The sequence below is a fragment of the Ochlerotatus camptorhynchus genome, unplaced genomic scaffold (assembly GCF_037179485.1).
Source record: "Ochlerotatus camptorhynchus isolate MF236.1 unplaced genomic scaffold, CSIRO-AGI_Acam_v1.1 ptg000318l, whole genome shotgun sequence".
In the NCBI taxonomy this organism is placed as follows: Eukaryota; Metazoa; Arthropoda; class Insecta; order Diptera; family Culicidae; genus Ochlerotatus; species Ochlerotatus camptorhynchus.
In genome coordinates, this window is record NW_027040806.1 from 432,105 (window position 1) to 448,182 (window position 16,078).

General features: G+C 40.6%; 1 protein-coding gene across 1 annotated transcript in view; it reads left to right on the forward strand.

Moving 5' to 3' along the window:
* Positions 1-14,338, forward strand: part of LOC135707783 (chondroadherin) — a 29,118-nt gene extending 14,780 nt beyond the window's left edge. The window contains exons 2-3 of the mRNA XM_065229665.1: positions 605-1,090; positions 13,592-14,338. Coding sequence (XP_065085737.1) covers positions 605-1,090; positions 13,592-14,338 — 1,233 coding nt within the window. The remainder of the gene's footprint in view (positions 1-604; positions 1,091-13,591) is intronic.
* Positions 14,339-16,078: the final 1,740 nt, after the last annotated feature.

A 16,078-nucleotide genomic window follows, 5' to 3' on the forward strand; every position in this document is an offset into this window, starting at 1 on the left:
CTGAAAAGGAAAGCTTGGCCCGTGATTAGATGGGAACGAATCAACATTTCAAATTATGACATCTGTTGTTGCGTCCGGTCGGAGGATCAAAACTTGGGATAACCGATGCGAAGGATGAAGGCTTTGTGTGAAAAGTTTTCCAATTTTAGTAAATCGCTTCTTTTGGTGAAAGAAGGACACAGAAAGGGTTGAGGTTGACTGGGTCGGCTATGATATCGAGGTTGGTTGGTAGCTTAGCTTGTTTCTGTTCTGAAAGCTTTTTTTTCTGCTGGGAACGTTATCGAAGCTTGGTACGCGTCATTGAACTCCGGTTTTGATAGAAGAAGTTAACTTCAATCGGAGATTATATTGAACGGAGCAGTGTTTGGGAAATAGATCGACCTTGAAGAATTGGGTCAGACTCACTTGGATGTTATGGGGCTTGAATTTTCTTTCCTGACCAAATTGATCACAATAACCGTATATTCTTGGAATCGATATTAATCAGAACTGAGTTCCAGTTCATCATCCACATACCCAGCTTTAGAAACGAATGACCTCTAACCGATTGCTTTTGCTTTCTCGTTCCATCTCTCCTCCCACTCTCAACACGGAAACATCGCAGGTCATGTGCAACAGTGGCGAACTGCGGGAAATTCCACTCACCCACATGCCGTTCACGGTGGAAACGCTGTCACTGCAGAAGAACATCTTTCTGGTAATTAAAAGCGACGCATTTGTAGGACTGAAAGCCCTACATAAACTGTCGCTCGATAGGAACAATATCACCACGATCAAACCGTTTGCCTTCCGGGGGCTTCCTCGGTTGCGACACCTCTCCATTCAGCACACCCCACTGGCAACGGTGGCATCGTTCGCGTTCGCCGGGCTGCAGAACGTATCGGAAATAACGCTGCAGCACAACAAGATTCTGCGAATCGAAGCCTACGCCTTTGCCGGCTCGGCCGGGATCCGGTGGCTCAATTTGGCTGACAATCCCACGATAGTGGTCGAGAAGAATGCATTCTCCAACCTGGTATCGGTGGAACGACTGGTGTTGCCATCGGGGATTCGGAACATTTCGCAGGATGCGTTCAGCGCACTGGATATGGTAAGTACTGCACGTAAGCGGGAGCTGGTTCGATTGAGCTACATCGTCGGTGTAGCTCGTTGCCATAGTTTGGAAGATAAATTTATTGTTGTTGAACTAAGAACTAGGGAGAAAGGTTTACCACTCTGTTCAATGGAATAAACCGACAGATGAGAAGTCCTAAGCTTGTACTAAGAACGTTCGCTAAATAAGCGGTTCTCAAAATTTCTTTGATAGCGTCCCACGCAAAATTTCTCAAATGTTGGCTGCTGTTGATCACCTATTCAAGGTACAGATTGGATGAGTAGTACGGTGAACCAATTTCATATTTCATGAAGTGCAATAGTCATCTGAAATTATGCACATTTGTAGTACAAATCTTGATGTTTTAAACACCTTTTATATTAATAAAATCCGTTCACGACAAAGACACGTTAATGCACACACTTAGAAATAACTACTTTTACACGTGACGGAATCCGTCTTTGACATAAATAATGAAACGTAAACAAACATGTCATGTAATATTAAGTGCTCCGAGACTGAAAAGTTCGTTGCTCGACGAAAAGTACGTTCAACTTTATGTCAAAATTGACGCTCGTATATGTCACTCTCAGAGCACCTAAATTTACATGATTTTTTTTTAAGTGAGCAGTTTGATTTTTTTTTATGGATACGTATGGTAAAAGATTGCTGGAAAACTGAATTTTAAGGGCTACGTATTGCCGTTGCGTAATCTTTTTATTAACAAAACGGTCAAGCGGCCGGTTTCGTCAGAGGACTTGATCAAGTCTGCCCAATCATCAATGCATCGAATTGGGCATGTCAGATCTGAACATCAATAGCCACAACCTGCAGAACTAGAACAGTCTGAACGCGATTGCGGCTGGCGGTTGTGGTGTGAGGACTGGAAGTGAAGTGTCAGACGGTCCGACTTCGGCTCTGCATCAATCTTGTGGGTTGATTGAGCATCCGTCCGGGAAACTACTGCAGGAGGGAAGTCTTGTGGTTATGAATTATTTCGATGACGCTAGAACATTTCAAACGTACTTTGACTATATGTTTAGTATTACTTCTGCGTGAAGTCAACGATTTTCATAGTTGAAGATGCTAATTTCAAATTAGCATCTTCAACTATTTCAAACGTGTTTTACGAAGACAGCTTCAGAGGGAACTTTAGGTACACTGACCCCATAATTATGGATGCTCAGCTAAACTCAATTATGGATCAGTCAGTCGAGCGTGTTAATCAAATGGAGGTGGTCCATAATTGTGAGGTTATCACCACTATAGTGTACCCAGATTCAACATCAATAAAATGTTGAGAGAAGTGCAGAGGGAAATTTAGGGTGGACTTCTCAGCATGTTCTAGATGATCATCAAGAAAATTCCAAGGAAAATTTGGGAAAGCTCCGGGAGGGCTAAAGATAAGTTCCGATAGCACTTTCTCTAACAGCTTTCGTAAAATTTTAAGGGAACTTCAGAAATATCCGAGAGGAATTCAGAGGTTCAGCGAAGCTCCGAGGGAACTGCTGAAAAATTCCAACAATTTCTGAGAAAACAACTGAAAACTTCCCAGCATTTCACGAGGAACTTCAAAGAAGTTTCCTTGGAACTGTCCTTAAGTTTCTTTCCAACTTTACACAAGTTCCCTAAGAAACAATTCAAGCTGAACAATAAGAACAGAAGCTGATTATTGGTTGATTTAAGGTGTACAAAGCTGATTAAGCGCAGACTGAATATAAAGTTGATTAGTAGCGCATGAAGCTAATTGTATCCCCATAATTCAACCTCAATAAGTTAGCTGATCTAATGATTGAACAAGCCTTATTTAAGCTTAACACTACTCCACAAATCAGCAATGCACTACAAATATTTTGATTGCCTGATTTGTTAACTGTAGCCAGTGTTACTCGTTGCATTTCCGGCTTTTTAGTTCTTCTAAATTCACTGCCTACCTTTCTAATACCAAGCAGCGGCAGCAGTAGAGACAAGGTAGAGAAGCATTTTAGGAATAGCCTGGAGCATAATATAACTGAATTATGGTACTAAATCGAAATAAATCGCGCACTTGTGTCCACATTGTGTTAACTACTCTTGAAAATGAGAGGAATGCATAGGACTCTTCCGGTTGCTGTTATTCAACTTAAATTTGACGTGTTTCAAGTTAATGATCATACCTTTTGCCATACATATGATTAAATGATCCCGTAGGTATGATTGATGCATGTGAATCAGCGACTGCCAGTTCGAATCCCGAAATGCAAAGGTAATTTTAATATTTATAATATCAATATAAATATCTAAATCCAATTAGTCAGCACCTTGTTGCAGTCCCTTACAAATATATAAGATATGAAGCGGTCTTCCATTATGTTTATTTTTCTAAATAAAACTAGAATGCTGAACAAGGGTTGGAAAAGACTGTAATTTAATGCATTAAAAAGCTTAAAATTGATATAGCTGCTAAGCTTTCGGCTGATTAAAATCACCAGATTAAGATGTTTAAAAGCTGAACAAAGGTTAACGTGGTCTATGTACAACAATTATTCAAACTACCCAGGTAACAATTTGATGATTAACAAGTATTGCTTAAACGATTTTAATTAAGCCTTAGTTTGAATAATTATTGTACATAGACCACGTTAACCTTTGTTCAGCTTTTAAACATCTAAATCTGGTGATTTTAATCAGCCGAAAGCTTTACAGCTATATCAATTATAAGCTTTTTAAGGCATTAAGTAACAGTCTTTTCCAACTCTTGTTCAGCCTTCTACCGTATGCGTGATAATGTTTGCATCATTGAGCAATTTCAAAATTTAAAAAATTCTCAAAAATTTCGTTTTTGAGTTTTTTTTTTTATTTATTCAAAGGGGGGATGTTTCTCAGAGTCTTAAACTATGTTAATCATCGATCGAGTTTCCACTTGCTGCAATTACGGCCTCCACACGCTTCCGGAATGCACGGCAGGTTCTAATAATGTAGTCTGGATCCATTTCTCTACAGGTACGGGTCAATGTTTGTCTGAAACTTGCTGTACTCGGGTGGCGTTTAGAACAGGCCTTGGCCTTCATTACGCGCCATATTGAGTAATCCAGCGGATTAAGATCGGGGCTGGATGGCGGCCACATATCCTTCGCCCAGAACGGAAGATGTTCCTGCAACCACTTCTGAGTGCGGTTCGAGGTGTGGCACGGAGCCCCATCTTGTTGAAATACAACATTGGGCTTCGGACCGTACTGATCCACGGAAGAACATACTTACTTAAAATCCCGATGTAGACCTCCGTGTTGACCTTGTCGCCTTCTGGAATGAACACCGGGTCCATTTTTTTTGCCATCGGAAGCCACCAATCCAAACACCATAACGCTTGCAGGATGCTTGGTCAGATACACGTTATTGTGCTCGTCAGTTCTGGAATTTGATACGGGATCGATGGTAAACATGCTCTCGTCGGTGAACAGGGTTACCGGAAGAAAAGCAAGGCATTGTATGCACAGGTGAAACGGGAACCTTATTTTTACGATGGTGCAAACATTATCATGCATACGGTAGTTTCGCAAAGGAGTTCAGAAAACTTCCGATGAGAAGTTCTGAGAATTTCCCAGGATATGTTCAGATAGCTTCTGAAGAGAAGTTCGGAGAAATTACGAGGAAAAGTTCTAACAACTTCCGATAAAAAATGCAGAGAAATTCCGACGAGAATTTCAAAGAATTTTCAAGGAGAGGTTCAGAGAACTTTTGACGAGTGGTTCAGAGATCTGTCGAGGAGAAGTTCAGCAAACTTTCAAAGGGCAGTTCCGAGAGGAAGTTCAGAGGAGAAGTTCAGAGAACTTCCGAAGAGAATCACAGAGAAGGTCTTTGAACATCTAGTTGGAAGTTCCCTGAACCTTTCCTAGCAAGTTCTTTGAATTTTTTATCGGAAGTTCTCTGAACATCTCGTCCAAGTTCTAAGGACTTCTCGTCGGAACATGCCGGAAGATCGGTGAACTTGTCAGAAGTTCCGTGAACTTCCGAGGAGAAGTTCAAAAAACATCCAACTATAAATTCATAGAACTTTGTCACTAGAAGTTCAGCAAACTTCCGACAAGAACTTTAGAGACCGACGAGATCGATAGCTTCAGAGATTTTCCGACGAGAAATTCAGAGAACTTTCGACTAGAAGTTTAGCAAATTAACAACGAAAAGATTCGAGAACTTGTGAGGATCTGTTCAGAGAGCTTCCAACGAGACGAGACTTTTGACAAAAAAATCCGATTAGTTCAAAGAGGAGAAGATCAGAGAACTTCCGACTAGAAGTTCAGGTAACATCCAACAAGAAGTTAAGAGATCTTACAAGGATATTTTCCGAGAATTTCCTAGGAGAAGCTGAAATTCCATGAAATTTTCTGATATTCTGTGAACCCTGCAATTTCATGAACTGCTGAAAATTGTCATAAGCCTCTCGGAAGTTTTGTTTGCTTGTCGGAATTTCCGAGAACTTGTAGGAAAATCAGAGAGCTTGTTGGAAGGTCCATGAAATTACCAGAAGCGCAAAAGTGCAGAGAACTTTCGATAAGAAATTCAGAGAAGTTCAGAGAACGTCTGACGAAAAGCTCTAAGCAATTCCAACGAAAAATTCAGGAAACTTCCAGGAAGATGTTAAGAGAACATCCGACAAGATTTCAGAGAAATTCCGATCCGATGAGAAGTTCTAAGAATTTCCCAGGATATGTTCCGATAGCTTCTGAAGAGAAGTTCTGAGGAAAAGTTCTAACAACTTCCGATAAAAAGTGCAGAGAACTTTCGACGAAAATTTTAAAGAATTTTCCTGGAGAGTTTCAGAGAACTTTTGACGAGTGGTTCAGAGATCTGTCGAGGAGAAGTTCAGCAAACTTCCAAATGGCAGTTCCGAGAGGAATTTCAGAGAACTTCCTGAAAGAATCTCAGGGAAGGTCTCTGGACATCTAGTTGGAAGTTCTCTGAACCTTTCCTAGGAAGTTCTATGAACATCTCGTCACAAGTTCTTAGGACTTCTCGTCGGAACATGTCGGAAGATCGGTGAACTTGTCAAAAGTTCCGTGAACTTCTCGGAAGTTTCCAGAAGTTTCGTGAACTTCCAAGGAGACGTTCAGAAAACATCCAACTATAAATTCAAAGAACTTTGTCACTAAAAGTTCAGCAAACTTCCGACAAGAATTTTAGCAAATTAACAACGAAAATTTCAGAGGACCTGTGAGGATGTGTTCAGAGAACTTTCGACGAGACGAGATCCGATGAGTAGTTCAAAGAATTTCCGAGGAGAAGATAAGAGAACTTACGACTTCAGGTAACATCCAACAAGATGTTCAGAGAACTTCTTACTACAAGTTCAGAGGATGATTTCCGAGAATTTCCTAGGAGAAGCTCAGAGAACTTCCGTCGAAAAGTTCAGAAAATTTACGACGAATTAAGAGAAATGCTCGTAACGTAGATCAACTTTTCGTGGTACGTTACGCGATGTAAGATCTACCAACGATTCCTAGTCCTGACTTCTTCAAACTAGGGGAACAGAATTTTTCAGTAATCAAAGGAACACATCTTAGTCCTTGTTACTTTTTATGCCTTGTTGATTGTGATAAGTCCTCGGGTTGCCTGGACTGAGTTAGTCTTCACTTATGTGATTCCTAATCTTCTATTCGTTGTTCCCTAGTTTGAAGTGGTTAAGACTAGGGTTCTGATGCATGGTCATTATAGGTGTCATTGTTTAATTTGTTGCTAAGGATCCAATTTTGTCTGACAAAGGGGCGCGCCTTTGGAGGGTGTTCTAACTCCGAAAGGTACAAATAGCGGGATCTTTCAATTAGAATCGATTCCCTGCGACGAAGGCAAGAATAACAACAGTATCAAAACCGAATATTTCATCATTTTTCAATAGTGAATGAGTAATACGACATACACTAAACTAAAGACTAAAGACTCAAATTACTGGTCGCAGTAGTGTTAAATCCCGAACAGAGGAAAAAAAAAGAGAAATGTCAAGGAGAGGTTCAGTAAACTTCCAACGAGAAGTTCAAGGAAATTACGATGAGAAGTTTAGAGAAATTACGACAAGAAGTACAGAGAACTTCCGACGAGAATTTCTGATATCTTCCAAAGCTACGTTCAAAGAAGTACTTACGTTTTATGCAAATCATTTCTCGGTCGGGTGGGTTTTCAAAAATTTTACACACGACACCCTGTTGTCGTTTCGATTGTTAACTCTACCTCTATATTAGCGTGCTTCATTTTTGAAAAAGTATTAAATTTCTTATGGGCCGTGCATCCAGTTCGATTCATAACCTCAAAATATGAGCAGGTCACTCATGAGGTCGCACAAATGATTTTAAATGTGGGTGAGAATTACTATGGAAGAATATAAAAGTCACTTATGTCACCCTAGTTTTGGTTCTAATATTGAAAACATTGCACATGTTATTGCTATGACAATGAGCCTGTTGTTGTAACGATCAGTTTTACAGAAATGCGAAAAAATACGAAATAGGATAGATTGACCGATGAAAATATGGAAGACAACAACACGAATTTCATCACAGCAGCAGGCTTGTTAATCATTGTCATGACAACCATATATCAAAAATTTTCGTCGTTTGAATAACTACAACAAAAGTTAGAGTAATGTAACTGAAACTCAATAATTTTCCATAGTAATTCACTAAAATCTCCATACAAACTTCAATCCATTGCACACTGGGGACAAAATCGAAACAATGTGTTAAAATTCAATAACTTCGGTGCTCGCTGGAACAAGAGACTAAAAAATAGTCATTCTTATAGAAAAAAGTCTCAGAAATCGATTGGAGTGGGTTTCATCTTGGGCACGATAGGGTAAGTTGGGGTTTTTCACAGTTTTTCCCTAAAATCTCCTATTTTGCATGATTTGAATGCTGTATCTCAAGATACCGATGATATAGACGGATGATTTCTTCGGAAAAGTAGATCAAGAGGTCAAGGACTGTTGGATGATGTACAGAACAATTCGGAACTCTTCCGCTAGGCGGCGCTAGTGAGCATTCGAAGTGTATATGTTTGTGCTGCTGTATCTCAAGATCCTGACTATTTAGACGGATGATTTCTTCGGCAAAGTTGATCAGGGGGTCAAGAACTGTTGGATGATGGACAGAACAATTCGGAATTCCTCCGCTAGTTAGTGCTATCATGATCTTCTCTGGCTATTACGTCCCAACTGTAACTTAACGCCTGCTCTCAACTTAGTGCTCTAGATGGACTTCCACAGTTGTTAATTGAAAGCTTTCCAAGCCTGTTCGATTTTTACATGTGTATATTGTGTGGCAAGTACAACAATCTGAACTTCTAATACACCTTAAATTGATGTTGCTTGGAGATGTTTAGTTGCTAAGGACCTTGTATCAGTTATGGTTGATCAGATAAATCATTTGATCTGAGCTCAAGACAATTTGGAGAACCTTGATTATAAATCAGAATAAATCAAAAAAGAACCGCAGAAACTTTATGAACATGTGCAGTTCATTGTTGATCCAGTAGATCAAATAATCTGAACTCCAAAGCAACTTGGAGAACCTAGAACATCTCATACACCATCAATTACAACGAAAATGATGTGCATTATAGTCATGGATCTGGGTGCATAAACTTTTTTTCATTCTGTTAAAAAATGTCAAAATTAAGCGGAAAATATGAACCTCACTGTTTAAAACTTCTTTTGAATTTTCAACATTCTTATACCGTGGACGTCACTTATCCGTAGAAACAGTGAAAACATATTGTTATAACTTGGGACACTTTGTCCCTATAGGTTCTTCTGGATTTTGATATCTTTCCGAAAATCACAAACGCACTCGTTGGTGGTTAGAACAATAATAATCTTTATTCAGAATTATATTCCTTAACACATTTTTCCTACGGGAGACACCTGAAGTCATTATGTGACAGTTTATATAAACGATCACCAATCAGCGATCGATATTAACAAACGAGAGAATGAGAGAATGAGAGAGAGAGATAGTTTGGAGAAGGCAAATTGGTTAAATCGGTTGCGCTGAAAATGGCTTAGCAACTAGGAATATCGGCTGCCCGGAGTGCGCCTTGGCGACAAGCAATACGATATCCTTAGACGCCGAGTATGGGTTATTGAATTCGTTTTAGCGTTCATCGAACTGCTCCATGCACTTGCTGCGTAAGGAGTTCGATGTCCGAGTGAGGCATGGGAAAATGCTTGTTACTAATTGAAAACTGAAATGATTTTTTGGAAATTGATGACATGTGAGTTGCGCATGTCACAATATTACTCTTTCTCCGAAAATGTATGGTTACGTCACTTTGTCTCCAGGCTTCCAAAACACATTTTTATCACGAAGAGAGTGTTTTCTGGTGTATCTTAGGGTATAGATTATGAATATGAAGAAAAGTGTAAATTGACCATGGTGGCGTTTACGTCACTTTGTCATCTCACGGCAGTAAGAGCCTTGTACCGGTTATGACTGACCTGGTACATTATTTGATCTGAGATCAAGGACAATTTGGTGAACCTTGAGCATCATATATACATCAAACTGATCATGAGCGATGTACAGAACCTTTTTGAACATGTTTGAGCAAGTTTTGACGCTGAGGACATTGTGCAGGCCTTGGTTGTTACATGTTCTTAACTACAGAATGCTTTGGATGACCTAGAACGTCACTTGAGCTTCTTATATACATCCAAATAGATCAAAAACGATGCACAGTAACTCCTTCAACATGTTTGGGCAGGTTTCGCCGCTGAGGTATTTTGCAGGACATTGTCAAAAAGTGATGAAAAGTGAGAACTTGTTATCAATTTGATATTTTACTTTGCTCGGGATTATGATTACATAGATCGCTACGGAATAGTTTCAAAATTGGTCATACAATTCCGGAGATACGGCCGGAACAAGTTCTTAGTGTCTCAGGGAAAATAACCAGCTTATGAGTAAGTTCAAAACCCATCATGCGACACAACATCAGAATTCGAAAACAAGTTCAGTAACAATGATATCTAGTACCCTGAACCAGATTTGCCGAATCCGGATATGTTCCGGGTTGCACCGGGGAAGTGGCCAGATTTGACTGTTTTTAAATCAATCATGTGCCACATCAAATGACGTGAGGAATTTTAAATAAGATCATTGGTAGTCATATTGAGTGTAAATAGGGTCAGACCATGGGTGAATAAATTGGGATTTTTCCTATACATATAAGCAAGTTTGGTCTCTTAATATCCATTAAAATATAAACTACAGTAATGACCTGATTTTATCATCCCTTCACGCATTATTCTTTTAATGTTCAGTAATTTCCTATATCCATAATTCGAAATCTTTTCCATTAATCTTCTTGATCGATGTTAAGGGTAAACTTTGGTGCAATAAAACCATTGAAATAGCTCATGGGTTTCGTAGAATATTAGAAAATATTTTCAAGAAGGGGGCTGATAAAATCGGGTCATTATTGTATATATTATATATTTAAAAAAATTCCACCGGCTGGAGCAGGAATCGAACCCTCACTCCATGGCACACGCAAAATAGCTGTTAGACGGGTGACGCCGCTAACCACTCGACCACGAAGACCACTTTGACGTGAAAATGTCGTCATCGAAACCCAATCCAAAAGAATTATTTGTTTACTCTTGTTTCTTGCGTGACAGTAGCTCAGTGTAGTGCAGTTCTTACGTGGTGTTAAGTGTGTTCCACTGAATTTCATTAAGCAAAATGCTGTCAAATAAAAATATCGTTGAGGAATATTTTGCGTCTGGTCGAGATAAAAACCGTTTACTTGACTTTGTGTCTAGGGCACTGTCGAAAGCACCTGCGGCTGTTGCGATGGTCAAAAACCCACAGTAAGGATCGGTTCTTTAAGAAGAATGCAGAGTGGCTTGAAAGCTTATTCGCGGTAAGAATCCCTGTGCGTGCTTAATTTTAGAAAGCAGCATAAATTAACGAAGAAACGTTTTTAATACGATACCGTCGAACATTAAAAAAAAATTAACAGTTCGGAAAAATTGTACCTGTTGAGCGAAGCGCTAAATTTTCAAAAAACAACGGATTCCAAACCAATTTAAATTGAACTTGAATGAAAATTAGTAAAAGCGTGGAAATGCGTTAATGTAAAGCAAGACATACTACTGATGAAATCTGTTTTTGTTCATGTTACTAAATAATCAATAGCATTAACCGCGATTAGAAGAAGATTTGTCTTTGATATTTGTATGAATATTTTATAAAAATCCTAAACAAAAACTACCGACTCTAAATTTTACCAAAAAAACATCCAACAGTCCTTGACCCCCGGATCAACTTTGCCGAGGAAATCATCCGTCTAAATAGTTAGGGTCTTGAGATACAGCAGCACAAATATATTCACTTTCAATGCTCACTAGCGTCACCTAGTGGAGGACTTCCGAATTGTTCTGTCCATCATCCAGCAGTCCTTGACCTCCTGATTAACTTTGCCGAAGAAATCATCCGTCTAAATAGTCAGGGTCTTGAGATACAGCAGCACAAATATATTCACTTTCAATGCTCACTAGCGTCACCTAGTGGAGGAATTCCGAATTTTTCTGTCCATCATCCAACAGTCCTTGACCCCCGGATCAACTTTGCCGAGGAAATCATCCGTCTAAATAGTTAGGGTCTTGAGATACAGCAGCACAAATATATTCACTTTCAATGCTCACTAGCGTCACCTAGTGGAGGAATTCTGGATTGTTCTGTCCATCATCCAACAGTCCTTGACCTCCTGATTAACTTTGCCGAAGAAATCATCCGTCTAAATAGACAGGGTCTTGAGATACAGCAGCACAAACATATACACTTCGAATGCTCACTAGCGCCGCCTAGCGGAAGAATTCCGAATTATTATGTCCATCATCCAATAGTCCTTGACCTCCTGATCAACTTTGCCCAAGAAATCATCCGTCTTAATAGTCAGGATCTTGAGATAGATACAGCAGCACAAATATATTCACTTTCAATAATCACTAACGCCACCTAGTGGAGGACTTCCGAATTGTTCTGTCCATCATCCAGCAGTCCTTGACCTCCTGATCAACTTTGCCGAAGAAATCATCCGTCTAAATAATCAGGATCTTAAGATACAGCAGCACAAATATATTCACTTTCAATAATCACTAGCGCCACCTAGTGGAGGACTTCCGAATTGTTCTGTCCATCATCCAACAGTCCTTGACCTCCTGATCAACTTTGCCGAAGAAATCATCCGTCTTAATAGTCAGGATCTTAAGATACAGCAGCACAAACATATACACTTCGAATGCTCACTAGTGCCGCCTAGTGGAAGAATTCCGAATTTTTCTGTCCATCATCGAACAGTCCTTGACCTCCTGATCAACTTTGCCGAAGAAATCATCCGTCTAAATAGTCAGGATCTTGAAATACAGCAGCACAAATATATTCACTTTCAATAATCACTAGCGCCACCTAGTGGAGGACTTCCGAATTGTTCTGTCCATCATCCAACAGTCCTTGACCCCCTAATCAACTTTGCCGAAGAAATCATCCGTCTAAATAGTCAGGGTCTTGAGATACAGCAGCACAAATATATTCACTTTCAATGCTCACTAGCGCCACCTAGTGGAGGACTTCCGAATTGTTCTGTCTATCATCCAACAGTCCTTGACCTCCTGATCAACTTTGCCGAAGAAATCATCCGTCTAAATAGTCAGGATCTTGAAATACAGCAGCACAAATATATTCACTTTCAATAATCACTAGCGCCACCTAGTGGAGGACTTCCGAATTGTTCTGTCCATCATCCAACAGTCCTTGACCCCCTAATCAACTTTGCCGAAGAAATCATCCGTCTAAATAGTCAGGGTCTTGAGATACAGCAGCACAAATATATTCACTTTCAATGCTCACTAGCGCCACCTAGTGGAGGACTTCCGAATTGTTCTGTCTATCATCCAACAGTCCTTGACCTCCTGATCAACTTTGCCGAAGAAATCATCCGTCTAAATAGTCAGGGTCTTGAGATACAGCATTTAAATCATGCAAAATAGGAGATTTTAGGGCAAAACTGTGAAAAACCCCAACTTACCCTATCGTGCCCAAGATGAAACCCACTCCAATCGATTTCTGAGACATTTTCTATAAGAATGACTATTTTTTAGTCTCTTGTTCCAGCGAGCACCGAAGTTATTGAATTTTAACACATTGTTTCGATTTTGTCCATTGGTGCATTGGTGCGACCTATAAACATCGATCAATCATTTCCATTTTTTGCATAGACTCATATCATGGGGTATTGAATCGAACTAGAGGGTGGCCTGAAGAAATGTATCACTATTAAAAAAATTAAGCCCCTACTCTATGACAGCTATAAAATAATTTGCAGCTTCTAAGGTGTTAATCAGCTGTACCATTTTCAAGACTGTCTCCTTTCTGTGGAAGAGCCCAAAATAGGATAACTACTAACCCCCTAAACTTTTCATTCACCCAATAACGCATTTCTCTCTCCCCTATTTTTCACTCCCCCCATCAGGTCGGCTATCTAAAACTCTCCTTCATGGACCTAACGGAGGTGAGTGCATACACCTTCCGCGGCCTGACCAACGTGAAGATCCTGTCGCTGCAGGAATCCGACCTCGGAGTCATCAGTGCCAACGCATTCGACGGGCTGGAGCACGTCGACACGCTCAACATCCTAAACAACAAGATAGATGCCATCCAAGAGCTAAACATCACGTACGCCAATCACATCAAAACGCTCCGGCTGCAGGGCAATCATCTACTGGAGACACCGGAACCGGGCAGCATCACCCTGGAAGGGCTCAGCCAACTGCACGTGGTAGGTAACTATTTCCCCTGCGGTTGCCACATTCACACCCTGCTGGAGAGCCCAGTGGCGAACGGGACCTACGGCAATGGAGAGGATTTCCTCTCGAAAAACTACTGCATCTCGCCACTCGAGGTCAACGGCCTGCAGATGAGCCAGATCGATATCTTCGCCATCGGCCGGTGCCACGAGCAGGTGACGCGTGAAAACCTGGAAGCGTCCGGAGCGGCCACTCGGCAGCACTATTTGGCCGTTCTTCTGGGCGGCCGAGGACGACGCCCGGAAAGCAGCGCCAGTGGGAATTGCTGCAGCAGCAATAGTAACAGCAGTAGCAGTAGTTGGTGCGGCTGGTGGTGGAATAGAATCAATTATTCAACCGTCGCACTGCTGCACCTGTATTACGCTTTGGCACTGTTAGCTTATTTTAAATATTTCAGACTGAAAATCAGTTGAACTTAATAGGCTTGCATCGCCTCCGATTGTGTATATTTAGTTGTCACGCTTAGATAATTATGTCCTCCCGACGCTTCCACGATGGGAAATGGGTCGAAGGCTAAAGGGATAGTTTCCGTTGCGTCGTTCCACGTCAAAGAGCACGCCAAGTCAGACCAGAATATCCTAAAATGGTCGCAACCCAATCATCGGTGTGTACTTTGACATGGAACGACCCCCCACACCGTTACAAATGTAGAATAAACGCGAAACGACTGTAATAATTATGCTGTGCAACTAATTTCAACGACTCCGGATGCGGGGAAAATGCAGTTGGCGAAACAATAGCAAAAAACAGCGCGCTACGAATGCAGCTTGTAATTGGCGCAAACTATAGATACAGTGTTGTGTTGTTAGGTAGTAGGAAGCCAGTAGCAAATAATAGCGGAACCCAGTCGGTCCCGCTCCGAATTGAAGGAAGCGCATTCTGCAGCGCGCGGGATTAGAACTAATGACACGAAACTGCAAAAGCTTTGCACCGGAAATGGGGAGCAATTTCGATGCAGCAAATTGGGCGACGCAATTATCGCTTGGCAAACGGGTAGCAGTTGATTTGCTGACACGTTTGAATAATGCATTTTTTTTTCGGATTATTATGATTGAACATTATCAATTTTGAAACAATAATGCTTGTTTTGCTAAAATATAAACTCGACGAGCAATTCTCGAAAGCTTAAACTAAACAGGAAAAATTATCATAGAAATTGTTTGTTGTTTGAAGAATCATCATCCGGTGGCCGGAGATCAGCGCAACCAATATTAGTGCAACATGACCACGGAGCAATCCGGACGAGAGCGGGGAGTGAGGGGTGGTTGGCTATTCAAACAGTTGTTTTATGTTGTATGTTTTTTTTTTTAGTTTTGCATTGGGTTTAGGTGGAATTATTGCATCGTTTGGAGTGGAATGTGCGTGTTTAAATCACAGTTCGTGACTTTCACGCCGGAATGCAACCACACTAACCAGCAATAGTAGCGGTAGCACCGGTTTCAGTATTTATTTTTGATTGTTTTTTTTTTCTGCTTGAGTTTCACTTTTAAAATGAATTGGCTCAACAATAATTGTGGGTGCACTCGATGGTTATTATGAAATAATTGCGGCACTTGGTAAAAGTGCCAGAACTTTTTGTTCTCTACAGTTAATAATAGCAAACTGTTCGAGCTGGCAACAGAAAAAAAATCAACCGAATGAAAGTTAAAAATTTGATTAAACAAATTGAAAACTTCGAAACACTTGTGAATTGGCACTATTTTAGTGATGTAACCAGCTCAGTGATGATGATGATGACAATTGAGACTACCACTCATGTAGCAAGGCACCTACACATAGCAATTGTCAATCCAATCAGGACGACTTGATCAAGTCCCACTCACAAATCATATTCAGCTGGGCGCTGTATGAGGAGCCAAAAAACGGTAAGCAGAAACGCCCACACGAAACCAAACGGACACAGAAGAAGTATCTTGATAGAAACGTCTACTCAAGTTAGAGTGCAAGTAACGAATGAAATTTTATTGAACAATTATACCAACGCTTACTAAGTTCTAGCATCCCCCCTTAAGTGGGAAATCTTTTTTTTTTTCCTTGATTTGTTTACCGTCGATCTTGTTTTCCATGCTGAGCACCAATGCTACCGACGCCAGGGAGGCAGCTCCCACACCTGGACCCTTCCTATCGACCCATCATCTCATGAACCGGGGACC